The 24,926-nt window shown below is 47.5% G+C and overlaps 12 protein-coding genes across 12 annotated transcripts; 6 read left to right on the top strand and 6 right to left on the bottom strand.

Moving 5' to 3' along the window:
- Positions 1 to 554: 554 nt before the first annotated feature.
- Positions 555 to 1,909, top strand: B0J16DRAFT_412486 (uncharacterized protein). Its single transcript, XM_046133307.1, has 2 exons — positions 555 to 840; positions 1,001 to 1,909. Exons 1-2 carry the CDS (start codon positions 772 to 774, stop codon positions 1,706 to 1,708), a joined length of 777 nt encoding a protein of 258 aa, XP_045987852.1. The 5' UTR covers positions 555 to 771; the 3' UTR covers positions 1,709 to 1,909.
- A 163-nt stretch (positions 1,910 to 2,072) lies between these two features.
- On the bottom strand, positions 2,073 to 2,939 carry B0J16DRAFT_336274 (uncharacterized protein). The gene is made up of 3 exons (XM_046127191.1): positions 2,753 to 2,939; positions 2,497 to 2,694; positions 2,073 to 2,438 (listed from the first exon to the last, which is right to left on the bottom strand). Exons 1-3 carry the CDS (start codon positions 2,893 to 2,895, stop codon positions 2,255 to 2,257), a joined length of 525 nt encoding a protein of 174 aa, XP_045987851.1. The 5' UTR covers positions 2,896 to 2,939; the 3' UTR covers positions 2,073 to 2,254.
- A 491-nt stretch (positions 2,940 to 3,430) lies between these two features.
- Positions 3,431 to 4,178, top strand: B0J16DRAFT_336273 (uncharacterized protein). Its single transcript, XM_046127190.1, has one exon. The coding sequence runs from the start codon at positions 3,481 to 3,483 to the stop codon at positions 4,132 to 4,134; it is 654 nt and encodes a 217-aa protein (XP_045987850.1). The 5' UTR covers positions 3,431 to 3,480; the 3' UTR covers positions 4,135 to 4,178.
- A 234-nt stretch (positions 4,179 to 4,412) lies between these two features.
- Positions 4,413 to 5,266, bottom strand: B0J16DRAFT_87167 (uncharacterized protein). The gene is made up of 3 exons (XM_046134613.1): positions 5,203 to 5,266; positions 4,837 to 5,132; positions 4,413 to 4,781 (listed from the first exon to the last, which is right to left on the bottom strand). Exons 2-3 carry the CDS (start codon positions 4,978 to 4,980, stop codon positions 4,692 to 4,694), a joined length of 234 nt encoding a protein of 77 aa, XP_045987849.1. The 5' UTR covers positions 4,981 to 5,132; positions 5,203 to 5,266; the 3' UTR covers positions 4,413 to 4,691.
- Positions 5,267 to 5,623: 357 nt separating this feature from the next.
- B0J16DRAFT_336269 (uncharacterized protein) lies at positions 5,624 to 7,149 on the top strand. Its single transcript, XM_046127189.1, has 3 exons — positions 5,624 to 5,994; positions 6,046 to 6,275; positions 6,339 to 7,149. The coding sequence occupies exons 1-3, from the start codon at positions 5,736 to 5,738 to the stop codon at positions 6,777 to 6,779; spliced, it is 930 nt and encodes a 309-aa protein (XP_045987848.1). The 5' UTR covers positions 5,624 to 5,735; the 3' UTR covers positions 6,780 to 7,149.
- A 146-nt stretch (positions 7,150 to 7,295) lies between these two features.
- Positions 7,296 to 9,689, bottom strand: B0J16DRAFT_412482 (uncharacterized protein; the record flags this gene model as incomplete). The annotated part of the gene is made up of 1 exon (XM_046133306.1): positions 7,296 to 9,689. One exon carries the CDS (start codon positions 9,687 to 9,689, stop codon positions 7,296 to 7,298), a length of 2,394 nt encoding a protein of 797 aa, XP_045987847.1.
- A 1,067-nt stretch (positions 9,690 to 10,756) lies between these two features.
- On the top strand, positions 10,757 to 12,375 carry B0J16DRAFT_336266 (thiamine diphosphate-binding protein). Its single transcript, XM_046127188.1, has one exon. It carries the CDS (start codon positions 10,982 to 10,984, stop codon positions 12,308 to 12,310), a length of 1,329 nt encoding a protein of 442 aa, XP_045987846.1. The 5' UTR covers positions 10,757 to 10,981; the 3' UTR covers positions 12,311 to 12,375.
- A 777-nt stretch (positions 12,376 to 13,152) lies between these two features.
- B0J16DRAFT_395953 (uncharacterized protein) lies at positions 13,153 to 14,088 on the top strand (the record flags this gene model as incomplete). The annotated part of the gene is made up of 4 exons (XM_046132224.1): positions 13,153 to 13,651; positions 13,724 to 13,864; positions 13,921 to 14,001; positions 14,063 to 14,088. The coding sequence occupies 4 exons, from the start codon at positions 13,153 to 13,155 to the stop codon at positions 14,086 to 14,088; spliced, it is 747 nt and encodes a 248-aa protein (XP_045987845.1).
- Positions 14,089 to 14,287: 199 nt separating this feature from the next.
- Positions 14,288 to 15,414, bottom strand: B0J16DRAFT_317587 (uncharacterized protein; the record flags this gene model as incomplete). The annotated part of the gene is made up of 3 exons (XM_046125378.1): positions 14,288 to 14,307; positions 14,372 to 14,430; positions 14,480 to 15,414. 3 exons carry the CDS (start codon positions 15,412 to 15,414, stop codon positions 14,288 to 14,290), a joined length of 1,014 nt encoding a protein of 337 aa, XP_045987844.1.
- Positions 15,415 to 16,731: 1,317 nt separating this feature from the next.
- On the bottom strand, positions 16,732 to 18,689 carry B0J16DRAFT_395951 (heterokaryon incompatibility protein-domain-containing protein; the record flags this gene model as incomplete). Its single annotated transcript, XM_046132223.1, has 2 exons — positions 16,732 to 18,373; positions 18,437 to 18,689. 2 exons carry the CDS (start codon positions 18,687 to 18,689, stop codon positions 16,770 to 16,772), a joined length of 1,857 nt encoding a protein of 618 aa, XP_045987843.1. The 3' UTR covers positions 16,732 to 16,769.
- A 1,938-nt stretch (positions 18,690 to 20,627) lies between these two features.
- On the top strand, positions 20,628 to 22,763 carry B0J16DRAFT_336263 (uncharacterized protein). The gene has a single exon (XM_046127187.1). The coding sequence runs from the start codon at positions 20,799 to 20,801 to the stop codon at positions 22,683 to 22,685; it is 1,887 nt and encodes a 628-aa protein (XP_045987842.1). The 5' UTR covers positions 20,628 to 20,798; the 3' UTR covers positions 22,686 to 22,763.
- B0J16DRAFT_301555 (uncharacterized protein) lies at positions 22,764 to 24,907 on the bottom strand. Its single transcript, XM_046124599.1, has 3 exons — positions 23,964 to 24,907; positions 23,227 to 23,914; positions 22,764 to 23,178 (listed from the first exon to the last, which is right to left on the bottom strand). Exons 1-3 carry the CDS (start codon positions 24,851 to 24,853, stop codon positions 22,972 to 22,974), a joined length of 1,785 nt encoding a protein of 594 aa, XP_045987841.1. The 5' UTR covers positions 24,854 to 24,907; the 3' UTR covers positions 22,764 to 22,971.
- Between the last annotated feature and the right edge of the window lie 19 nt (positions 24,908 to 24,926).

The following is a 24,926-nucleotide window of genomic DNA, read 5'->3' as shown; positions in this document are numbered from 1 at the left end:
TGCATGTGAAGCGAGATAACAGTGAATGCCGATATGACGGGTCATACATTCGCTGACAAGGAAGATATCCAGGGACCATTTTGTTACTGTCGACATTGTGCAGTAGTCTGCTCAATGCTTCATATTGCAATCAGACTTGTAGGGACTTTTGAGTCATGGTTTCGTCACAGGCTTAACACGGCACAACTAGGCACAGTCTACTGTAAAACACCATATGCTTACGATGTATCCCGTGATGAAATGGAACCAGGGAGGAAATATCGTGATGTAGTCAACGCTATCTACAAGGTTGCATCGATTCCTCGCTTTGCTTACAGCATGTGTGGTCCAGAACCCAGCCATAAGCACGGTCGAGACCCTTGAATCAGACGATGTTTCATAACCAGCTCACGCCACACTAAGACAACTAAAGCGAACTGAAGCTATACTACCACGGATTAAATCAAAATCAATCATGTGTGCGTGCGTGCGGGGTCAAATACGTGAGATAGAGATAGGGAGATAAGCAAAAACCTGGGTCGGCAAAAAGGAGGAAAGAGAAACGTGACGGCGGACGCCGCCGCCCAAAGATGCTTTCAATTTCTCAACATTCCACAATGATGTGTGCAGAAACGGCAAGCAAGTCCGTGAGTACGCTATCGAAAGATTAACGTGATTCAGATTGTAATCGTCACTTATAAGACTGCAGCTCGTCCAACAAACCGTTTCGGCCATTGTTCGCAATATTCCGACGGTTTTCAAATAAATAAATCATCATAAAACAATCTCAACATGGATATTCATACTATCGCTGTTGAACCCGGTGATCACTACTGGGATCGACGACGCAGCGGCCGTGAGGTGCGTAATCAAGCCCGATAGTTTGCTGCCGTTTTGGCAATTAGGTAAAGTTTAATTTGCTTCCACCATTGTCTTACTTCCATTGGCCCGACCAGGGTGCACCAGTTGCATTTTGGCAGCCATGATTTCATCGTAATTGTTCAACACTAACATTTGCAAGTCACCGTCTGGTAGTCACTTCTTATATCGGCTCGACCAAGAAGAGAAGAGCCCAATTCAAATCGGAGATGCAGTGTTCGGCGATGCATCGACGAGTATTGGGTCATACTATCAAGCACTATCAACTCTTGAATCCTCTGTCACAAGTCCCTTAATGTGGGATACGGCCACATCTCATTTCGGCACCTCGAACTGTGACGCATTTACCTTTGATCCAGATATTGCGATCAAATTTGAGCCTTCTGAGTTCGATTGGCTCGGCATGACGGACTACAAAGACCTCTTTCACGGACGAGGAGAAAAGAGCTCAACAACCACTAGCGTTATGATGCAGACAGACGGTACAGAGGATGTCTCAAGAATATCCCCACCACCAAAGATGCGTTCGGCGTCTCGGAAGCCAAAGAATCTCCGGGCGAGACCGCCTATACCGAGCGAAAGCCGACAAGCTCGCGACTCACACAACAAAGTGGAAAAGCAATACCGGACACGGCTCAAGTATCACTTCGAAAGATTGCTTTTGGTACTTCAGGAATCGATGCCCAAGAGTCAGTACAGGGGCAAAGATGGGTCAGTGAAGGACCCTTACTGCTTTAGCAGAGGCGAGGTTTTAGATGTCGCGAGACAGCGCATTCTTGCTTTGCAAGAAGAGAACAAAAGACTGGCGACCCAAGTTGAATTGCTGCGCCAGGGCCTCATGATTGAATGAACAAAACAAACCTCGCTCAAAGTCAAAGAGGTCGGAAGGAACACAGAATGGTCTAACACACCAAGGGCTAATAGGAGACGCGTAGAAAAGGTCTAATGTCAATCAATGTAAGGTAATACAGTGCTCGCTTCTACAAAAAGAAAAAAAAAAAACATTTAACCTTGAATTAAGCTTGCGGGTATCTTGCAATGAGCAGTTCGGCATGTAAAGTTGTTATACCGTATGGATGTGCCGGCTGATGATAACGCTGAGACGATGGACCATTCCAGTACCTCAGTAGTGTTTCTGCAACGCTGGACCGGCACATCCGAACGGCGACAGTACTGAATTTGGTTACAACCGTGGCGTCGAATTTAACTTTATAGTTTAATGTAAAGCTGTAACTGGCGAATTGTATCTGTGTACACTTACTCAACCTTCCAATGTGTGACTTGGACACAGCACACCCACCTAGCAGGACCGTCGCTCCGTGACTCCTTGTCTAACGGCCAGTCAAGGTGCAGTAGTCTCAACATGGTGTGTGACAATTCTAACTTGTATCTATATTTATACATGGGCTGATCTTGGCTTTTGCGGCATTGGCCCAGGCGACGAAAAGCGACAGGCACAAATGGGACATGTATCGTGCTCTGCAAAATACCAAGAAGCAATGCAATCTGCATGAAAAGTATGCTCGCACGCTAAATGCCGGACCACATCTGTACCTTTGACAACTTCAAGACAGATAACGCTAAGGGTAAAGACAAACCGTCAGTGAGGTATCAAAGTGAATCTGGATAAGTACATACCATGTCATATTTGTAACTGGAACCGCCCACGTGGGATGTTCCTCTTGCGAAAGCTCAGATCTTAGTGTCTCACTTGTCTTGGGTGGAGCGACAGCATCTAGGTGAGGAAGATCTCTGGGCTCGCAGTCCGAGTTCGTCGTGGATGCAGATGATGAAGAACTTGGCGGGTCATTTCTGTGTCTTACCCATGCATAAAGCCTTAATGACCATTAGATAACCCAAACAGATTGATTGATTGGATCGAGTCAATGCTTACTTGGGTGCACCTACGAGAATGAAGGTGACAAGGGCAAAAAAGAGTAGTACCATAACAGGGATCCATGCAAGTTCGGGATGACTGTCGTTTGAAGTGTCGGGAATCTGGACATGGGAAGGAAGACGGGTGCTGGTTACCGCCATGGCTAGGATATGTGAGGGCACGGAAGACTCCAGGAGGTTGGCGCCATGGACCAGGGGCTCTGCGTAATATTTACACAGTTTTATACAACCTCGGTCAAGAACGTACGTTGATCCGGATTAGTCCATTCTATGATCTGACGTTCCCCCAAGCCACGTCAGATAGTGTGCATGATAACATGATACAACCTTTAGGATGTAGTAAATTGACTCCTATTTGACAGTCACGACGGACAAGAATCATGGGGGTCATTGAGATCGAGAGTAGAGGCCACGAGGAAAGGAGCGGTTTTGGAAACTGGACACCCATTCAGAGGGTGTTTTGGGTGATGATTCAACATGAAGAAGCATTGAACCCCGATGCCTCGGAACTGCTACTGCTATCTCGATCATTCAATAAACTTGTCCGAATGACAGACTATAGTCGCGTGATTTGTCTTCGTATGAGGGAGGGGGGATGTCTGCCCTGTGGGGGCGACTTCATCGGCAACCATAAATTTCCAACGACGGACCCATCGTTGTCTCATTTAATCCCTTCAGAGATAACTCAACGTATCCATAATTCCATTGTTCCATCTCTTGCACTTTATGTTCTTCATCATGTCAAACACTCCAGAGCTGCTATACCACATCATCCTAACTGTTATCGATTATCATGTCGATCCGTCAGGAGCTAAACGTTCCGTCTACATCTTGGGCACTCGTGGCACTTTGGAAGCCGCGAAGGACTCATCCTTTAGAGTCCTGCACGCACTGAGATACACTCCTCAGGACTTCCTCGAATATGCGGTTCACTCAAGCGATACTAGAGACTGGGACCATGGGAACGGTGTCCTCGTCTACGCTAAAGCCCCTGCCGGCCAGGCCTTTCTAGTGTCCGTGCAGGCTACGCCAAACTGCGAAAGTGTGATCATGAACCATGAAGGCGGTGTCATTTTGCCTTCGGGAATCCATTCGCTACACTATGTCTTGCAAACGACGATTGATTACAACAGGGATCGGACAGGATGTGACCAGGAGACGCAGATTGAGGGGACGTTTGTTCACCGTTCCAAGGCTCTGACGGCAGCTGCCAAACTCCTGGATCCTCTTGATTATGTGGACTACGAAACGCCGGAAAAGATGGTTGGCGAATGGCCCTTTGGTGAGGAAGTGGTTGCACATGCGGTGGCTGAGACAGGTCAGAACATCACGGTTGCGGTGACTACTGTTACTGGATCGCATCATCGGCATGGGAAATGAGGGTTATGTAAACTGGATCAATGTCTTGTGATAACACATCATTGTATTTAGCTTCGAAGATATCAATTCAATGTCAACTCTCATTTAACTTTTTTAAATCATGTTAGTACTCGCGAGCGTGCCGCTTTACTAGGAAGGCAAGCTCTAGGCCCGAAGACCTAACTAATGTTCTGATCGGCCGGATCTGTGGAACGTGTCGGTCAATTCCCGTTCCTGGCAGATTGAAAATGCTAATTCGGGCTTCTGAGCTTATGATAAAATTTTAGCTTTTAAGTAACCATTGAGTGACCTCTAGGAGTCTGTATTCCAATGCTACGCTTGTATACAAAGAATGCAAATATAAGCCAAGAGAAGTGTAATTTGAAAAAGCATCATTAGTACACTTAACAGAAGACAGCAACCAGTGCAGTAACTCACCACCACTCAATGAGAGACATGCAAACATGTATACAAATCGAGATTGAAGAACGAATTTCCTTCATCATTTTCAAAGGTAATCCTCATCAGTCCTTACAGCAAATCAAAGTAAGTCAATTCAGGTCAAGTCAGACCCGCCTTCAAAAGTGAAAGCCAGGAGGGGCGCAATACGGTGAGCCGTTAATCTTGTTGAAAAGGCAGGCGGTCTTGGGGGGGCAGACGCCAGCAAACTCAGTAGAATATCAGCAAGTCTATATCCACAATTAACTCTACCAAGATACTTACAACCCAGGCATGGTCAACGTTGCAGACCTGCCAGCCTTTGCTATCTGGAGTGCAAGAGTAAGTTCCAGGAGTGCACTTCTTGACGGTAGGCGCCGCAGCCACGAAAGTAGCCAATGCAGCAATGAGAACAACGGTAAGTTTCATCGCGATGGTGGAGTGGAGTGGTTCACTTTAGAATTAAAATGTAATGCTCATAGCGAGTGAATTGCTTGGATGATGAGCAGGGAGTTCAAATGGAAGAAAGCAATTCATGGGTTGCTTTATACTCTGGTTCAATGATATCGAGGCTGTGTATACTTGAAGACCTCTTGATTAGCTCGTGATGTTCGGGGTTGAATTAAGGGCATGATCACTAGATCAACTTACTTTTAGTATACAACTTCACCCCAGCATGGCAAGATCAGAATTGCATGAGCACAGAAAATGCTACCATTGACCTCCATGTGATGAGGCACGGGATGATATGATAGTGTATCGACTTTTTAAAGGGTAATTTGGTGGCATCATGATGCTCCTGAGATCAGTCGCCTGACAAGACATACCAATTCAGAAAGGTGGATGCCGAATGAATTGATTGGGTGGTCTGATTCAAATTGTGATATCATGTTGAAGGGAAGTCATGATAGGATCATGATGCAAGCCACCGCCACAGTGTAGCAATGATACGATTCTGTAGCCTACCCCCTCTTTCATGTGACTGATGGCTATGAAGTTACAGTCTCATTAGACTCGCGATGTGTCAGAACACGGATCAGAACATGGCATGTAAAAAGCTTATTCGCGCCATCCATAAGAGTACGTTAAATGCCATTTGCCACCTTGATAAGAATACATTCTTAAAATAGGGAACATGCAATACCTGCTATCTTTTTTCACATCTTCTAATCACAATCTGCAAAATGGACCAGAATTCACGTATCGCGATTATAGGCGTCGGCGATGTTGGCGGTACTGTTGCATACAATCTTACACTCAACTCCATCGCCAGCGAGCTGCTCCTCGTCGACCTTGATCTCAGTCTGAGAAATTCTCAGATCGAAGATCTTTCCGATGCCGCCTTTTGCACCAATAGCATTACGCAGATACGACCTGCGACGTATCGGGAGGCATCTCAGAGTGACATTGTCGTCATCACGGCAGCGCCCAGGCATACGCTAGGTAAGAGGTCTAGTCAAAACACTTTCAGCCCTTTGATTGACCTTTCGAAAGGACAAACTACTGTTGATTACATAGCACGGAATGTCTCGATGATCAGAGAGGTAGTCGACGCGATGAAGCCATTTCGACGCGACACTATCCTCCTCATCGTGGCGAACCCAGTTGATTTGCTTACTTCCATTACCAAAGACATCTCGGGCCTTCCGCCATCACAGGTTATAGGCTCAGGGACATATCTTGACACCGCCAGGCTGCGCGGAATGGTAGCAACTCGGGCTTTTGTGAGTCTTTGTGACCTTGACTCATTATACCCACCGCTTCAATACTGACCAAGACCATTCAAGGTCTCCGCGTCTTCCATAGATATCAACGTTGTAGGTGTTCATGGACAAGATCAGGTTGTCGCCTGGTCAAGTGCAAGTGTCTGTGGAGTACCTGTTTCAGAAATGCACGAGTTGAGCAATGAAAAACGTATGAAACTTGCTAGTGCATGCAAAACCCGTTCTCATGAGATATCTCTTGGAAAGGGGGCTGCTCCATTCGGCATTGGCTCTATAACTGCTAATATTTGTGTTTCTATTCTTTTGGATAAGTTAGATGTTGCCCCTGTGTCTCACTATCAGGAGCAGTATCAATGCTGCTTGAGCATGCCGGCTGTCATCGGGAGACAGGGTGTCCGGCATACACCGAGGCTGCGTTTGGATGAACACGAGAAGGCTGCTATAGCAGATTCTGCGAAGCGTCTGAAGCGTGGCGTAGAATTGAGCCAGGAAGGCTGGCAATGAGGATTCAATTGTGGTTTTGTATCGATATTCTATCACAAGATTGAACAGCTCTTGAGAATCGAACTTCACGTTGGTAATGGCTGTCACTTCCATAAAGACTTCAAATTGATATGGTCTGGAAATCGGAAATCAAGCATTTGTATTGTCAAGAATGAGTAATCGCTTAAGAAGAGTTGATCGAGATCTCATATCCAAAGGAATATTATAGTCAAAATACAAATGCTAGGTTATTTTCGTCTGGGGGACGTCATGTCAGGGACTTGTCTCAAAGGCATGACCAACCAAATGACGGTTTGATCACACACGTGCATTCTTTGAACCATGTCATGAACAAGGGCCGGGCCAGGGCGAATGTCAGGCAACCGCCATCAACAGCCTAATGCTAACCTTGCACGAGCATACAAATACAGAGTGATAGCAAGAGAAGATAATGACAGATTTGAGATGATTAAAGAAAAACTGTTACTACACAAAGCTCAATTACCCTATACATATATCATCCTGCCAATTTCAGTCTTATGGGTTTTCACTAGCCACAACGTGGCGTTTAACCTGAACAAAGCTATCAGGGCTAACAGAAATCGAATCGATGCCAGCGTCTACTAAGAACTTGGCAAACTCGGGATGGTCGCTGGGAGCTTGGCCACAGAGGCCAATCTTGCAGTTTCCTTTGTGGGCTGCAGTAATAACCGTGGAAATCATCCACTTGACTGCCTCGTCGCTTTCATTAAACAAATCAGCCAGCACACCAGAGTCACGGTCAACTCCCAGTGTAAGCTGTGTCAGATCGTTAGATCCGATAGAAAAACCGTCAAAGTGATTGGTGAAACTGTCAGCCAGAATCACATTGGATGGAATTTCGCACATTACGTAGACTTGAAGTCCATCCTTACCACGCTTGAGACCATTCTCTGCCATGGCGTCTAAGACCTTTCTGGCTTCTGCGATGGTTCGACAGAAAGGGATCATAACAATGGCATTGGTGAGTCCCATCTCCTCGCGCACTCTTCTGACCGCCCGGCACTCAAGATCGAACCCCTCTCTGTAGTGTGGCGAATAGTAGCGCGAAGCACCGCGAAAGCCAATCATAGGGTTGTCCTCCTTGAACTCAAACTCTTCACCTCCTATGAGGCGCGCATACTCATTGGTTTTGAAGTCGCTCATCCGGATGATAGCGGGTTTGGGATAGACAGTGGCACACAGAGTTGCAAGACCACAGGCCAACTTATCGACAAAATAGTCAGACTTGTTGGTATACCCGGTTGTGAGCTTTGCAATTTCTGCTTTTGCCTCCTGATCCTTGAGTCGATCAAAGTGCACTAGAGCCATAGGATGGACTTGGATAGCATTGTTAACAACAAATTCCATGCGCGCAAGACCAATGCCATCAGAAGGTAGTCGCCACCAGTGGTACGCAGAAGCTGGGTTGGCAAGATTAAGCATGACCTTTGTGCGAACGGTTGGCAGCTCTGAAAGATGAACTGTCTGAGTAGTGATATCGGAGATTCCGTCATACACGAGACCGGTATCACCCTCTGCACACGATACAGTAACGTCCTGGCCAGTGTGTAAAACATAGGTGGCATTCCCAGTTCCGACCACAGCAGGAACGCCGAGTTCACGACTGACAATAGCGGCATGAGAGGTTCGTCCACCTTGATCAGTGATGATAGCAGCAGCACGTTTCATTATAGGCACCCAGTCAGGGTCTGTAGCATCCGTCACAAGAATTGAGCCATCAATGAACTTGTCGATATCTGAGACGGAGCTGAGGAGGCAAATACGTCCGGCGGTGGCCTTGTCTCCAATGGAGAGACCAGTAGTCAGCGTATGACCTCGCTTCCCGACGGTGTACGTCTTGAAGACATTGGAGTCACGACGTGAGTGGACCGTCTCTGGCCGAGACTGCACGATGTATAGGTTTCCAGTGATGCCGTCCTTTGCCCACTCCATATCCATAGGACATCCGTAGTGCTCTTCAATCAAACAGGCCCACCGAGCCAGTTGCAGGATCTCATCATTTTTGAGAACAAACGCAGCCCTTTCAGCCTTAGATGTGGGGACACTGCGGGTAGGCGCATTTTCATCGCCATATACCATCTTTATGGATTTGTCGCCGCGTTTCTTGTCAAGGATAGGGGAGAGCTTCCTGTCGTGTAAGAGGGGTTTGAAGACCTGATATTCGTCAGGATTCACTGTTCCTTGAACGACTGTCTCTCCAAGGCCCCACGCGGCGTTGATAAGAACAATCTTATCGAATCCGCTCTCGGTATCGATGGAGAACATGACGCCTGAACCGCCAAGATCCGAGCGAACCATCTGCTGTACCCCAATAGAGAGTGCGACGCTCGTGTGATCGAACTGTTTCAGCTGGCGATAGCTGATGGCTCGATCAGTGAAGAGCGAAGCATAGCACTTCCGGCAAGCATCCAACAGAGCTTCGTCGCCTTGAATGTTCAAGTATGTCTCCTGCTGGCCGGCAAAGCTTGCATCAGGCAGGTCCTCAGCTGTTGCGCTAGACCGCACAGCGACACTCAAGTTGTCAGCGTGGACTTTAGAGCGGAGTTCGTGGTACCCTGTCAGGATGGCTTCTGCAGTGTCTGCGGGCCAGGTACCGCGAAGAAAAAGACCACGAATAGCGTGGCCGGTCTCTGCGAGGGTTTGATGACCTGATTGCCACTCATTGATGAGCTGCTCCATCCTGCCACGGATGTTGTTGGCATCCACATAGTGTCTGTAGGCATAAGACGTTGTTGCGAAGCCTGGGGGGACAGGAATTCCTTCGGGGCTGAGGGCTCGTATCATCTCACCCAATGAAGAGTTCTTACCGCCAACCAAACCGACATCACTGCGAGCCAGATGTTCAAAATCGAGAACTAGAGGCTCAGCAGCCCAATCGTCGTCGTCCATGATGGATAATGTTGCTCTTGTGCTGATGATGTGCGTAGAGGTATCGACCCATCAATACCTGAAAGCCTTTGGGGGCAGGCAACTCTTTTAAGAACCAATAAGCTGGTTGGAATTGGTAATGATGGTCAACAATAAGATATGATCTGAGCCATAGCTATGATGTGTTACCATCGAGGTGTTTTCTTTTCATCACATCATTGCTGGTGACATACACATTTAACATCAGTTCATACACGTGTATGTCTGCTATGATTGGAAACTATATGGACCTCCAATACGATGGTGGTACCATCGACGTGTTGTTTTGACCTATGCACCTTCATTACTGAAATTCCAAAAGTTCAAAGAGATGATGATGCCATATTGAGTCATTTCGCAGAGTTGGAATTCATGATTGCGATGTTACCGTGTGGCTTCGTGAGCTGACCATGATACCACGAAGGATATGTCACGTCTCAACGCTCATTCGTCATTCATGTACAAGCGACATGCACCAATCATCTTTGTAGCGTTGTGGACTGAGTTGTCGATTATGTCTAAATGATCTGATTGCCGCAGTGGCTTGAACCCTCAGATGCAGAAAATGACAACAGTGACGATGCACCTAGGTGGCTGTGGGCAAACAGTCAACTGAGTAAACTCAGTCGTCATTGATACGGAGCTATTGGTAGCCGGTAAATTCCTGCGGCAGGTGTCAGATCACGTCGACACGTAGTTGACAATACCAGTGATAATATCGGGCCCAGCCAATCACCAAACGTATAACAGATATGTCTGGTTAATGCTCTTACCTGCATCCAAAGAGTCCGGGGGTATATCAATCGAGGTTTCATATAGCGATAAGCCAACGCAAGGTTCTTTCTATCTCAAAACTCCTCAACATACTCCGGCATTTATCTCACTCAACCCTTGCAATGTCGCCTTTCACAGTAGGCGACTACCTTGCGGAGAGGCTTGCACAACTCGATATCCGCCATCATTTCATTGTTCCAGGCGATTATAACCTTATCCTTCTTGACAAACTTGAAGCGCATCCATCTTTGACTGAGATTGGGTGCACCAATGAGCTTAACTGCTCCCTAGCTGCCGAGGGTTACGCCCGCGGCCACGGCATTGGTGTTTGCGTCGTCACCTATAGCGTTGGTGCCTTCTCAGCCTTCAATGGTATAGGCAGTGCGTATGCCGAGGATCTCCCTGTCATACTCGTCAGCGGATCCCCAAATACCAACGATGTGAGCCAGCATATACTGCACCATACTCTAGGCGAATATGATACGACATACCAGCTCGAGATGGCTAAAAAAATCACTTGCTGTGCTTTACGCATTCGCCAGGCTGCCCATGCTCCGGCGCTCATTGATCGAGCTCTTCGGGCTGCTCTTGTTCACCGGAAGCCTGTTTACATTGAAATACCAACCAACTTGGCTGGCGAGATATGTATCCGTCCTGGTCCCATCGGCTCTGTAATCTCGGCTGTTCCAAGTGATGAACATTCACTGAACATTGCTGTGGCCAAGGCATCTGAGTTCATTGGCCTCAAGCAGAAGTGTGTCATCCTTGTTGGGCCGAAAGTCCGACGGGCCATGGCGCAAGATAGCCTACGTCAGTTAGCAGAGGCGATTGGTTGTGCTGTTGTCCTTCAGCCTGCTGCAAAGGGAACATTTCCTGAAGATCATGCTCAATTCGCAGGCATCTTTTGGGGTCAGGTCAGCACGCTTGCAGCTGATACAATCGTGAACTGGGCCGACGTTATCATCTGCGTTGGCGCCACCTTTACAGATTACAGCACCGTTGGATGGACAGCCTTGCCCAGTGTTCCCCAAGTGCTTGTTGATATTGACAGTGTGACTGTGGCGTCTAAGATCTACTGCAGCAATGTCCAAATCAACGAATTCCTTACCAGGCTAGCAGAAACGGTTTGCTGGAACGATAATACCATGGTCGAGTACAACCGACTTCGTCCGGATTCAGCGCTTCCAACCTTGGGCAATGGTACTGGCGGTCCCGAGAGGTTGACAAGAAAGGAAATTGCCCGACAGACACAGATTCTGATAAGTCTTAACCCGCATACAGTCATATTTGCCGACACTGGAGATTCATGGTTCAATGGTCTTCAGCTAAGTCTCCCATTTGGGGCTGATTTCGAGATCGAGATGCAGTGGGGCCATATTGGGTGGTCCATCCCTGCCTCATTTGGCTACGCCCTTGCAAAGCCTCACAAGAGGCCCATCGTCATGGTAGGCGATGGTGCTTTTCAGATGACAGCTCAAGAGGTGTCTCAAATGGTACGCTTTCGAGTACCCATCATCATACTCCTCATGAACAACAAAGGCTTTACTATCGAAGTAGAAATCCACGATGGGCTCTATAATCGTGTTCAGAACTGGGATTATGCACGCTTGGTCCAAGCATTTAGCACTGATAGTGGAAAGGGGCATGCCCTTGGTCTGGAGGCCCATACTGCTGAGGAGCTCTCCAAGAGCCTTGAACGGGCAATGGCGCATAAGAGTGGTCCGACGCTCATTGATTGTAACTTGCATCAGGACGACTGCAGTAGGGAACTTATTACCTGGGGACATTTTGTGGCGGCTGCGAATGCCCGTGTCCCTAGAAAGGAATAAAACTGCTGTATTTAGTCCTTTACTCTTAGCTGAATAAAACAAATACTTTCATCTATATAGGTTACGAACATATTATATCCAGGGTTGAATATATAACCCTACGACATCCAGTAAGATTGCCGATTGCATCAGGAGGTTTAATATGCGAAGAATGTCTTCTTCCCATGGTGCCAAGAGTGTTGTGAGGAGGGTGGAAGGTCACTGCAGGTAGAAGCCTATCCGAACGCCGATGCCGTATAGATCTGGATTGGCGTCAATTGGACAAACAGAAATGTCAGTGGTGTTGAGAGAGTTCATCATTTTTTGGATAGTTTTGTGAATGTTGAACTACCTTGAGTCCAACAATAAATATTGCTGTACTGATATCACTCTATTTTATTCAAGGAGTTAGGAAACGATCAGTTTGTCCCTCTTCTGATAGAAGCGCATTGACATAGCTGCTAGTGTTGTGATTCTTCTGATCATATGTTCATAAAGTGTGATCTGACTGCAATACTCTACTCAAGTGTAGAATGTGGCAGACAATATTGATACTAACCAGCTGTTAGTAAAAACAATTTTATAACTCTGGGAAACGCTACTGGCTTAGTGAGCGCCACATAGCTCGTTTTTCCAACACTATCCCATGATCAGCCGGTCTGGTCCGCTGAGTGGCTGGTACAATAAGTCAATTTCCAGCCAACTGTGCTGAGCTGGAAAATGCCAGCTCTGCAGCCTCATGGCCATGTACTCTAGTGGTGTTATATACGGCCAGCGCAGCGAGCTGATAGTAATAGTCGTGTCCTTTTACCGAGCTTACTCAATTCAAACACTTCTACGCGACACCTCTATTCTCCTACCACATGACTGATTATTGCGGTTTCTTAGGCAACCCAGACCTTTACGATCTTGGTATCCGTCTGAGTCTCTACATCCAATCTCTTATAGTAACATTAGTAACCACGCTAATTCCCGAGTCTGCGTACAACAGCTTTTTCTCCAACGCCAATCTCTCACTTTTTATTTCCTCATGGGCTATCATCCTCAAGCTTTCAACTTTACGAGAGGTCCGCGGTGTCTTGTTGAGAATATTTCCTGTTCTTATCGCCTCAGCCTACGCAGTCGTTATGATTTTCTTAAAGAATCGGCGCAATGCTAAGTTCCTGTCGGGCGTTATACTTACCACACTGCCAGCAGCTAGTTACTGGCTCTGGTTTTTCTGGTCAGATCTCGATGTTCTCCTAATTTCGGGATGTTCTCGAGACTATGCCTTGTTTTTCGCCAAGGTCGATTCATACGGCTGGTGTCGCACCATGGTAAAGGTTGCCTTTATTGTTTTACTGGCGGTCTATATACTTTTCGGTATGTAGTCATATCCAACCACCTAGACGTTTAGGTACCTCATGGCTTTTTTAGTCTTTATACCATTTCTAGGTATGGGAGCCGACCCCAACGATAGCTCAGAAGTCTCTACATCCAACTCGAAAATATCAGCTAACAATTTCGCTATGATTGTTCGATTCGTAATAGCAATTTCATCTAGCGAACTTACGATTTCCTGGAATCATATCCATGGTGTTTCCGGTCTTCCCCTCTCCGATCTGTTGGACAGTTAGTGCCTCTCGTTACAGCTCTTGGGCAGTTTATCTGTGTCTTGTATGTTGCTCTGAGGGCAAAGGAGAAGATGAGAGTAAATGAGGAGAACGAAAGTAGTAAGTCTCAAAATCGTAATCACCTTCTTTGATTTAAATCTCTCAACCTAATGTTATGTAGGTCTTTGTCCAGCGCGATTCCATTGAGTATATTGTAGCACTTGATAAAGCTATTCTGCTATCAGCACCCTTGTCTACATCTCAACTCTTTAACCTTTGCATTATAATTTCCTATGTTAGCTCAATTGTTTTTTCGTCCACATCATTTTGCCGAGAATTGTCAAAATGTTCCAACGACACTAACAAGAAACCGCCTTTCTTAAAAATGTAGCATATTGCAAGGTCCTTAGGCGCTGATAAATCCGGCTGGCCAGGTTATTAGTAAAGCTCCCAAGAAGCTCTAGAAGCATTCAAAGATTGTGGTGCTTACCTAGAGTAGAGGCCACTATCCAGATTGCTGCCTGGCTATAGAGCTTAGGGGGGCACCATCTGGAATTAAAATGTCAGTATCTCTACTTTCACAATAGTTGCTACTTACAGTGATCCTGGAAGGGAAAGGAACATTGTCCAATAGACCCATGAAGCCGTTATAACCGTGGTAAAGAAAAGCGCGGTTACGATAGCGTACGCAACGCGGTCGCAGCCCTCTCGAACTTTTGGGCTTCGGTGCCAAAAGGGAACCACCATCAAACAGACGAGAGTGATAGCAGGCACAACCTCTACGTAAATGAGAGCTGGATGCATGTAATCTTTGATGGGCTCGTTGGGGAACCTCTTCCACGTGGTCCCAACGAAGGCCGCCGCAATTATCTGTAATAAAAGCTCTCCGATAGCTGAAGAGATATAGGATTCAGCGTAGACAAACTCTCCATCTCCCCCGTACTTGGAGCGTCGAAGAACAAGAATGCGCAGCAGAGCCATAATGGTCATGGTGAAGCTGGGGCGGGACGCATATAATGCGAAGACGGTGCCCCGCGAGAGATGTTCGTATCCTTCTGTACCTGTGACAACCACAGTAGAAATGTAGTTACCAAGGAGGTTGATGCTGACGCCTAGCAGCCATGTGAAATAAATGCCCTTGCCACCCTTCTGCCCCAAAATCCCACAAGTAAGCTTGTTGACGATTGGTCTGCAGCCGAAGACCGTCAGAATTAGAACTGGAAAGAGGGCTGCTGCTGCAAAGGTGCCAAGGGTTGCATTTGCAGAGGGGCAGTCTGGTTCGATCCGTCCGTAGGGTGAGATGATCCATTCAAGGGGGATAGGAGGAAGCACCGTGTCCGAGCCATCTGTGTAGTAGTCTCCGTAGTTGATGCCCCGCCAAACTCCAATAGCAGGAGAAGACGTACCAGCCTTGTATGTTACGACCGAATGGGCTGCTGCAGCTTCTGCGGCGGTTCCAACCCCTCCTGTGCGGACGCCATCATCCACCACTTTGGGTATTTGTGTGGCAAGTTTACTGGCAGCAAAACCCATAGTAGCAATAAATTTAAGGAGGAGACAGCTGTGATGGATAGAAAATGCAATAACCCTATTTCAGAACAACTGTCCTGTCAGGTGGGAGCTGTCATTTATATGAAATGGAGCACCGTGCTCAGCGGTAACTAACTATTTGGGGTCCGCTAGTGACACATCCGGCGACAAGATGCTCGCATTGCGTACTTCTCATCTACTCTCGTCCCATAGTCGATGGCTGTGCAAGCTTGACACAAGTTTTAAGACGACGTTTATGCATTGACTAGCTTTAAAAAGTCCAGATAAAAGCCGGTAAGTAGTGCGCTTAATTGGTCTTACTCCCAATCTGCAAATGTTGGTTTTTTTCTTTCCGCAAACCCATATGCTGTGTCACGATAGCGCCATGGCGTAATCTAGATCGTAGGGCTTGGGTCAGTTTTCCATGATGGTGTTTCTTTAAGTAAGGGCGTTTAGCTCAACCAAAATCGTTAGTTTTGCAGACTAGTAAGCGCTATGACTTTCAGCTTTCAGCCTCCATCTCAGCCACAATAGCGTTTAACTACTCGGTAACTTCCACTGAGATGCGTTTTAGGTGTGAATCATAACCATCACCACGTCTCATGATACATTTCAACGCATATGCACATATGGCCTTTCGTGTGCGAGGCTCCTATTGTTCCCATGGAATGCGAAGGTTATTCTCACCTGAAACATCTGAGCCCCCGAGCTGAGGGGTTGTTAGTCTCTAGTGAGGTATTGACATAAGGTTCACATGAAACAAAAAGCTGAGGGGGAGCTTTAAATTGACAGCATCAACGCAACACAATATGACCACAGTTTTGTTGCCACCATAGTGAAGGAGCTGTAGGGGATGAGAAGGTTCTCATCGCGCCCAGACCACGAGCATCTTGATAAACCTCCCTCAACCTTGTGTCCTCAGTTCCAAGTCGGTAAAGTTGTGTTTACATGCAATGCAGATGGAGGCTTAGTGGGGCATTCTTGAGGGTGACCTTGCTCCCTCTCCAAGTCACCCGACCTATCCTCCATCGGCACACGGAAGCCTTCAATCTGACGTCCTTGGTCCAACTCCCCACCCAATCAAGAATGCAGGGTGACCACGACACAAACACGTCCCATTCAAATATGAACCTCTAACCAAACGCCATTTATAATGTGTAAGTTACATAATAGTTTCATTGCTTCATTTTCGAGTTATCAGCTGAATGGTCTGGAAGAGACAATAACCGAGCTGGCACGTCGAATCACTGGGTAACAACCGATCTTTTATCAGCTATCAGTGTAATACTTCGTGTCGACGGATGTGGCTCTGTTCTTTAACGGACTTGATTAACTATAGTCTAAGCTTATTTCAACCATTACCTGATTTTGACCACACGCTCCTCTGCACCTTCAAGAAACTTGCGTAAGTCATCTCGAGGCGAACTCAACAGCCCAATACGCCTATAAGTTCCAGGTACAGTCTCCAAAGGCATCAACACCATAGCTATGAGATGCTTGACATATTTACCGCTATAGCCAAGTAGGATGAGAGACACGTCTCGTTGGAAGACGCTTTCCTCCGGGCAGTCCCAATCGGCCAGTCCCCAGATCCCTGGGTGTAGGGGTGAGTGTCCTTGATAAGGCTGGAGGATCGGGTTGTTGACATAAAACGGTGTATCGCCTTCAACGAGGACCGTACCAATAGGACCCTTCAGGGTAATGAATCCGTCGTTCACCGCTCCCATCGGATCATTGCCCACTAAGCTACATTGTGCGTCCACGACGTGCGCAGCCCTCTCCGTCATTGTATATCTGTAAGGGTCGCCAAAGACGAATGCAAGTCGTCTGACGCTTGTATTCCCATCGATGTATCCCAATGAGAAAGGTGACCAAGATGGAGCCATATATCCATCCCATGTCTTACACTCAGTGTTCTTTTCCTTGATCCATAACAGTGACTCCGGTATGTGGTCTCTCCAGATACCAGCAAGGTACTGCCCAGCTCCGCGTGATTGCCACAGTCTTGCTAGACCTGAAAGTGCGGGCAGTCTGTCAGAGTCGTGGGTAAGTACCAAACCCTTGTATCTACTTATAAGATGTAGCCACCGTTCGTGCAGGTCTTCAGGCGCGTCATAAGCCTTGGTTCTTGTGAACTGGGCGTTTCTCACCATGCCAGCAGTAATCTGACTATTCTCTTCGAGATCATCGTCCTCGATCTCCATACATTCGCATTTTAGACATTCGATGCATTCCCAGAGGATCTCGCTGTTTGTAAAATGGACTATTCTTCTTGATAGTGTGTTTTCTTGGAGGACCCATCCCCGTCTGTTCAAAGGTGCCTCCTCGACCTTGAATCGATGCTGGTGTAACGGCTCACTGTTCCGTTTTCGGCAGTAAATATGCGAGACTGTGCCATTAGGATTCCGCAACTTGGCGATTTTCAGTGAATTCTTCGCGTCGAGCTGTGGCGTCTCAGAAAAGCTTTCGTCTTTTCTGTCAAGAAAGCCATTCTTTGAGTTGGCGGCTTGTAAAGCTGCAAGTACAAGATAGGCATTGTTATAGATGGTTGCCATCTCAGCAGACTGTGTTTCCCAGTCGGCCTTATCGTCCTGGATGATACATAATGAGTCAATCCACAGATATCGGATTCCTATACCGCGACATATTACAACCGCATCTCGAAAGTTCTTGGGAAGGCTGTTAAAGCTTATGGCTTTCTCGTGATCCTGGACGTTTGTCCTCGTGGTCTGTAAGACAGGATGCTTGCCCCAGCAATGGCTGAGAGCCACATACGGAGCGTACTGTTGTGAAGAAACATACAGAGATAAATGTTTGTGCTTCGCATCGCCAACATCAAGGACTCGTCGTGGGAGTATGGAATCGTTGTTTGTGCACTTCTGATGAGTTGCATCACATTCCTTGATCCACGTCGAAAGTAACCATTGAAATTGTTCTCGTCGTCCCTTTGAAGATGTTCTCCCTGGTTTTATAAGATCCCACGCTGGTCGAGGTGCTCAGGCAGGAAAGAATAGCTGAATAGCACCAAGCTCTTGTATGAAGCCAAGAGGGGACCTTTCGTACGCTATAACGAGTCTATCAGTCTCCTCAGTGCACTCTAGGGTTCCTTCAAAATGACCTCGACCATAAAGACGAGAGCTGAGGTAAACCAGTAAGCATTTGCTGCATCCGTTTTCGCCATTCTGTTTTACGACATGTGTTGGCAACCCTCCTTCATTCTCATAAACGCAATCGTGAGGAGGTGGAGTTGTAGACCAGACTATATCCAGAGGCCGCATGGCTATGTCGTTGAATCCAAAACTTGAGCTGGAAAATGGCACTGAGGGATTTTGTAGACATGGGTGAGATGCAAGTGAGGTGATGGTCACTGACATGTAAGACGCTATCGTTCTCTCACACGAGGCCGATTTCGCTGAACAATTCTGTTGTCCAATCAAAACCGTTTCACGTCTGGAAAAAGCCTTGTAGGACTGTATCTTTACCGAGGTATATCCGAACTGTGGGTGTTGCAGGGTAGCTAGGCAGAGAGAATAACCATGAATAAACAGGTTGAAGTTCAACAAATTCCGCTGCATGCATGTTAACTGAATTGTTTCTCTCTCGCTGCTCACAATTTCGATGCCTAGTGGCGAACCTTGTCCGGTCAGTCGCTCATAGATATTGTCACAAGCGCTGGCAAAAAGGCTGTCGCACACGTCGATCTTGATATTGTTGCCAATGGTGTTCGAAAGGAGATCTTTATCATAAATTCATCGTACGACAGCTACTTTGACGCCTTAAACGGTCCTGCTGCTTCAGCGGAATGGTCCGATCTCACTTCCATTTCAGAATATCGCAACCGCCTTGTAGACGAGTCTATACAAGTCAAGAACGAACTTCCGAAATACCTGAATGTCATCCACGGCTTAATCCTTTCTTAAAGCTACCTCGAAAAGTTAGCAACAACTAGCATCGGCTCAGCTATATATGTCGCCGACTTGTACTGCAAGGTGAAGCTTCCTTTGGTAACGGTCACCATGTTCCAGATCAAGGGAATCTACCGTCTTCGCTTTGCCGGCGCAGTCACCAATGCTTCAACTGGTGTCCGACGTGCAATGGCACACATTAGACAACAGGACCAAGCGCTCACTTCAGCGATTGGTGCTGAAATCTATGATCTTGTATCTACTGTTCTCACCAAATATCCCAAGCACGTGGAGGCCTGTGTTAGCCCTTCTGAAAAAAAGGACCCACCTGCGGCAACCAGCATGGCGACTCGTCATGGTACGGAGGGGATAACACCCAACTGTGGCATGTTGAGCCAGCTAATGACAGGTCCGTCGTTACTAATGGCTCAAAAGTCAACGGATTTCGATTACTACACGTGGACTCGAAAAAATACATATCCATTCAACCCAAGCCTCCACGTCACAAAAACTATGACCTGGAAGCCGTCGAGTCAATCCCGGATGCAGCAATTTGGAGTTTCCATTTAACTTCTGAACGGAGATTAATATTCCAATCGCAAGCCTACCTAGATACATTTTTTAAGGCAATAAATTATAAGGGAAATGACGATCAATCTCTTCATTACGTTTACGTGGTGTACGACTACGGCAATCGTGCTGAGGATACGCAGTCATTTTCTGTCAATACGTATCAAGATGGGAGCTTTGGTGATTGATACGGGCGATTAGCAATATCCTAACTGGTGAGTGAGCCACGAGATGAGATCTGAGTTCTCTACACTACTTCAAAGTTCAAACAAAATCGTCCATCAAAGTTTTGAAGGATCAAGTCTCCAATGCTTACACGGTACCTTTTTGTTGCCCTACCCTAAAATAAGGTTCGAGAAGACAATGCCAAGTCCAGTCAATCGGAAATAACAGGTCTTTGGTACATTGCCAAAACTCATTCGGTCACCATTTACAACAAGATTCGACTATGTCATCTCACCATTACCAGCACCTCCATCAAATAATAATTTTCGTATTCACATCAATGCCAACCAATTAATCCTACTTCGCCTCTCAACCACCGTGGCGTCCTCGGTTACGCCGGCCGGGAATTACGTGCCGTCTTAGACTCTCGGCACATATTCCGACCTTAGCCCAAACCCTCTTGGCGGGCGAAAGCCAAGAGTTACATTATTTCCAGAGCGCCAAGAGTATCCATACCAAGTCTCGACAGCCCCATTTATTGGCCAGGCATGCGTAAGCACCCGTCCAGAATCAAGGCACACAGGTCTTGGGTGTTGTGCTCTGACTTAGGGAGGTTTGAAGATGCTAGATGACGTTTATTTTCTGTGCCTCATATAGTTTCAATCAATTCCTTCAGATTGATTGATTGATCTGCATTTGTCTAATTGTCACGATTGTCCTTAGTTCCAATTGATCTACACTGTCAACATGGTGTCACAAAATGTCTTCAATTTATGCCAAGCAACTGAGACTGTTAGCTCGGCTTTAGCAAAAGACCCAAGTCAATCCCCAGGCGACATAGTCAAACAATTATACCGAAACAACGAACACAACAAATCGACCAACCAAAACACACCACCAGCCTCACCACCAAATGAAGCCGTCAGCGCAGTCGAGACAGCCTTTCAATGTGGCCGTTGGGGTCCTACCGTACCGAGTCAGCTCTTCCTCCAAGCCTTCGCCGACGCCCTACAATGTCTCGACAAAGACCCAATGGCCGGAGTCGTATCTCCTCCTCTCATGGGTACCCATGGTACTATGCCTCTCACAGTGATTGCGCCTTTGGCGGATATCATGCGACATACTGCGAACTTGATCGTGCGCGCGCAACGAGAGGTGTTCCTGATTACTTGTTCCTGGGCTCCATCTGTCGCTCAAAGATTGATCAAGAGCGCGCTGATTGAGTTGTCGAGGCGCGCTGGTCAGAGAGGCGAGAGAGTCGTTGTGAAAGTCATGTATGACAAAGCCACGGCAGCGAATGTCAAGAATCCGCATCAGCATGTCAGGGAAAAGTCTTACACGTCCAATTCAGTTGACCTTCCTGCCCCAGGAGAGATTCCGAATATTGACATGGAAGTGGTTAGCTTGCACAAATATGTGCTGGGAACACTACATGCCAAATTCTGTGTGGTGGATCGCACGGCTGCGGCTGTTATGAGCAATAACACCGAGGACAACGATAACCTCGAGATGATGATTCATGTCGGGGGACCAATTGTTGACAGTATATACGACACTGCTCTAATCACTTGGAATATGGCTCTCAATCCACAACTTCCTCTGTGCGATTCCCCTCCCACATCTGAGAATGGCGCACACTCTCCAACCCAATCGCCTGCGTCTCAAGACGTCACTGTTACTCAAGGCGAAGTCCCTGCTACCGATACAGCACTTCAAGAACATACCCCGGAGGATCCTCACTACGACGACGACATGGCAGGCGAAGTCAGACGCATGCAAGCAAGCTACGAAGACAAAGAATATGAATCCCTCCTTCAAGCAGCAAATCGCAAGCTCAACGTCGCGGCCCCAAATAAAGTTGAGCCCACTGGACCCGAGATCCAACATGGCGAAGAAATGACGCCATACATCCTCAATGATGACCCAAAGCCCGTTCCCATGGCCCTTGTCTCTCGTGCACCTTACGGTCCAATGGACACAAAAAACGTCAAGGTTCCTCAAAATGAGGCATGGCTGTCCCTGATGCGAAATGCTCAACGAAGTATTTTTATCCAGACACCTGACTTGAATGCCGCGCCGTTGATACCGGCGCTTATTGAGGCGGTTAAACGAGGTGTTGAAGTTACGTACTATGTATGTTTCGGATACAATGATCCTGGCGAGATGATGCCCGGCCAAGGTGGAACAAACGATCAGATCTCACAACTTCTCGTCTCATCGCTACCAGAAGGTAGCCCAGAGCGCGAGCGTCTACATATATACAACTACATCGGAAAAGACCAAGACCACCCAATCCACCAGTCCTTCAAATCCCGCTCATGCCACATCAAACTGCTCATCGTAGACGGAAGCGTTGGAATTCAAGGCAGTGGCAATCAAGATACCCAATCTTGGTTCCATAGTCAGGAAATCAATGTCATGGTGGATAGTCCGGAGATTTGTCAGATGTGGAGGCAGACGATTGATAGGAATCAGAATACGAAGAAGTTTGGAAAGGTTGCAGAGGATGGAATTTGGAGGGATAAGGATGGGAACCCGGCGAAGGGATATATGGGGAATCCGGGGACTGTTATGGGGTTTGTTAAGGGTGCGGCTGGGATGATTAGCAAGTGGAAAAATACGGGAGGGTTCTGAGGCTGTCTAGTCTTTTATGTTGGAGTTTAGCACAGCAGTGTCGATTCAGTAATGATACACGAAAGGCGTTGTGTTTGTACAATCAACTCTCCGTAATACAGTTTGACTGTTTGTCAAAATAAGTCCAGATCTCATCTCTTCGTCATAAAACATCAAGACATTCTATACTCTGCACCCTGTTGCGATTGTCTGGGCGATGAAGCTTTCTACCCGAATCACAGTTTTGAATCAAATCGATTTACTATTTTTGTTTATCTCAAGTCCAACAGAAGGATCATCACTCCTACTAACCCTTCTTCATCGAGGCGAGATAGGATTCCACATCCGACTCCCTCAAACGGGTAGCCTTACCATTAACCTGCTCACCAATATCAGTTTGGTAAGCCTTCATCTTCTCCAAATACTCAGGCATGAAAGCGCCCAGAATGCGAATGGCGAGAAGGGCTGCGTTGGTGGAGTTGTTGATTCCGACGGTGGCAGTAGGAACACCGCGCTGTAAAACGTTAGTCTGTGTAGATGCAGGAGTGAAGAGGGGACTTACAGGCATTTGGACGATGCTGAGAAGAGAATCCATACCGTCGAGGTGGGTTGCCTTCACGGGAACACCGATGACGGGGAGGGGAGTGTAGGCTGAGACCATGCCTGGCAGGTGAGCTGCTCCTCCTGCAGCGGCAATGATGGCCTTGATACCACGGTCCGCAGCAGCTGTAGCGACGTTTCCCATCTTGACGGGTGTTCGGTGCGCAGAGGTAATATCGACCTCCCAAGGAACACCAAACTGTGTCAAGATATCAAGACCAGGCTTGAGAACAGGAAGATCCGAGTCTGAACCCATAGTGACAAGGACCAATGGTGCAGGGGCAGATTTGGCGACAGCCTGCTCAGGGCGCATGGCCTTGCTCTTGGCGTTGATTCTCTCTTGGCGCATATCAGCTGCCAATTGAACAAGAGGTTGCGCGATCTCCTCGAGTTCCTTGATGCTAGAGTCCAAGCCAGTAAGAGTGATGTGGCCGATCTTGCGACCAGGCTTGGACTGCTTGCCGTAGAGGTGGGGGTAAACACCAATCTTGGGAGCGAACATAGCCTTGGCCTTCTTGACAAGGGGAAGGTGAGATTCTGGTGAGGCACCGCCGAGGATGTTGATCATGATGCTGGATGATACGTGGGGATCGAGACGTTCGGGGAGGGGTTCGTCGAGGATGGATGTGAGTTGGGCTTTGTACTGAGACCTGCGATGCGTTAGCATCCGCTGAACGGTGATCAATGGGGGATACTCACATGTAGGGAACGGCTTCGATGGTGAGATGACCAGAGTTATGAGGTCTAGGCGCAATCTCATTGACAAGAATCTCATTGCTTTCCGTGACAAACATCTCGACAGCAAAAACACCCCGTCCCCAAAGCTTCTCAACCACAGACACGGCAACATCCTGCGCACGCTTAGAGACCTCTTCCGGTGTATCGCGAGGAGGCATGTACACGCGCGAACAGACGTTATCCTCATGTACAGTCTCAACACAAGGGTACGGCACAAGACGCTTTGTTGTTCCGTCGGCGTCTTCTGTACGGATGACAATGACGGAGAGCTCGCGCTGGAAGGGAACGTACTTTTCGGCGTAGCATTGAAGGTTGCCGAATTCGGTTACTGCGGTCTCGATGTCGTTTTCGTTGGCGATTTTGATGTTGCCTCGTCCGTCGTATGAATCCTTTCGGGACTTGAGCATGAAAGGGAGACCGTATTTGTTCGCGATGTCCTTGAGAGCAGCGCGCATCTCATCGTTGCTTGAAGCTTGAACGGCAGTTTGCTCAGCGATAGGAATACCCTGCTTACCAAGGTAATCCTTCTGCTCATACTTGTCTTGAATAAGACGCAGCGTCTTCCAAGAAGGATAAACAACAACCTTGCCCTCCTTACTCAACTCCTCCAGCACAGCCGTCTCGATATGTTCCGTCTCAACACTGAGAACACTGCAGTTTGACGCCAGTTCTCTGATTTTGGCAGCGTCTTTGAAAGAGCCGTCGACGTGGTACTTGCTGCGGGAGACTTGCTTTGCTGGGGCGTCTTGGGCGTCGAGGATGGCGATTTCGACTTCGAGAGGAGACGCGGCTTCGCAGAGCATGCGGCCGAGTTGGCCGCCGCCTAGAAGGCCGAGTTGAGGTGCACTCATTTTGACGGTTGTGGTGAATGAGACGTGAGTTTTTGCTGGGTTTGTGCGATGAGGTCAGAGACAAGGGAAAAAT

The sequence above is a fragment of the Fusarium flagelliforme genome (genome assembly GCF_020744385.1).
Source record: "Fusarium flagelliforme strain FIESC 12 MPI-CAGE-AA-0113 chromosome Unknown B0J16scaffold_2, whole genome shotgun sequence".
Classification (NCBI taxonomy): domain Eukaryota; kingdom Fungi; phylum Ascomycota; class Sordariomycetes; order Hypocreales; family Nectriaceae; genus Fusarium; species Fusarium flagelliforme.
The sequence above is the reverse complement of the archived record's forward strand: the minus strand, read 5'-3'. Positions and strand labels throughout refer to the sequence as shown.

Excerpts from the sequence above, each read along its gene's own strand:
- B0J16DRAFT_87167 (XM_046134613.1), bottom strand. The coding sequence starts at position 4,980 with ATGAAACTTACCGTTGTTCTCATTGCTGCATTGGCTACTTTCGTGGCT. Across the intron at positions 4,782-4,836 it reads ACGTTGACCATGCCTGGGTT|TTTGCTGGCGTCTGCCCCCC; the intron begins GTAAGTATCTTG and ends TATTCTACTGAG.
- B0J16DRAFT_336266 (XM_046127188.1), top strand. The coding sequence starts at position 10,982 with ATGGCTAAAAAAATCACTTGCTGTGCTTTACGCATTCGCCAGGCTGCC.
- B0J16DRAFT_412486 (XM_046133307.1), top strand. The coding sequence starts at position 772 with ATGGATATTCATACTATCGCTGTTGAACCCGGTGATCACTACTGGGAT. Across the intron at positions 841-1,000 it reads GACGACGCAGCGGCCGTGAG|TCACCGTCTGGTAGTCACTT; the intron begins GTGCGTAATCAA and ends AACATTTGCAAG.
- B0J16DRAFT_336263 (XM_046127187.1), top strand. The coding sequence starts at position 20,799 with ATGGTGTCACAAAATGTCTTCAATTTATGCCAAGCAACTGAGACTGTT.
- B0J16DRAFT_336269 (XM_046127189.1), top strand. The coding sequence starts at position 5,736 with ATGGACCAGAATTCACGTATCGCGATTATAGGCGTCGGCGATGTTGGC. Across the intron at positions 5,995-6,045 it reads AGCGCCCAGGCATACGCTAG|GACAAACTACTGTTGATTAC; the intron begins GTAAGAGGTCTA and ends ACCTTTCGAAAG. Across the intron at positions 6,276-6,338 it reads TGGTAGCAACTCGGGCTTTT|GTCTCCGCGTCTTCCATAGA; the intron begins GTGAGTCTTTGT and ends AGACCATTCAAG.
- B0J16DRAFT_301555 (XM_046124599.1), bottom strand. The coding sequence starts at position 24,853 with ATGAGTGCACCTCAACTCGGCCTTCTAGGCGGCGGCCAACTCGGCCGC. Across the intron at positions 23,915-23,963 it reads ATCGAAGCCGTTCCCTACAT|GTCTCAGTACAAAGCCCAAC; the intron begins GTGAGTATCCCC and ends AACGCATCGCAG. Across the intron at positions 23,179-23,226 it reads TCAGCATCGTCCAAATGCCT|CGCGGTGTTCCTACTGCCAC; the intron begins GTAAGTCCCCTC and ends AACGTTTTACAG.
- B0J16DRAFT_336274 (XM_046127191.1), bottom strand. The coding sequence starts at position 2,895 with ATGGCGGTAACCAGCACCCGTCTTCCTTCCCATGTCCAGATTCCCGAC. Across the intron at positions 2,695-2,752 it reads ATTCTCGTAGGTGCACCCAA|GCTTTATGCATGGGTAAGAC; the intron begins GTAAGCATTGAC and ends ATGGTCATTAAG. Across the intron at positions 2,439-2,496 it reads CCAGTTACAAATATGACATG|CGTTATCTGTCTTGAAGTTG; the intron begins GTATGTACTTAT and ends CTTTACCCTTAG.
- B0J16DRAFT_336273 (XM_046127190.1), top strand. The coding sequence starts at position 3,481 with ATGTTCTTCATCATGTCAAACACTCCAGAGCTGCTATACCACATCATC.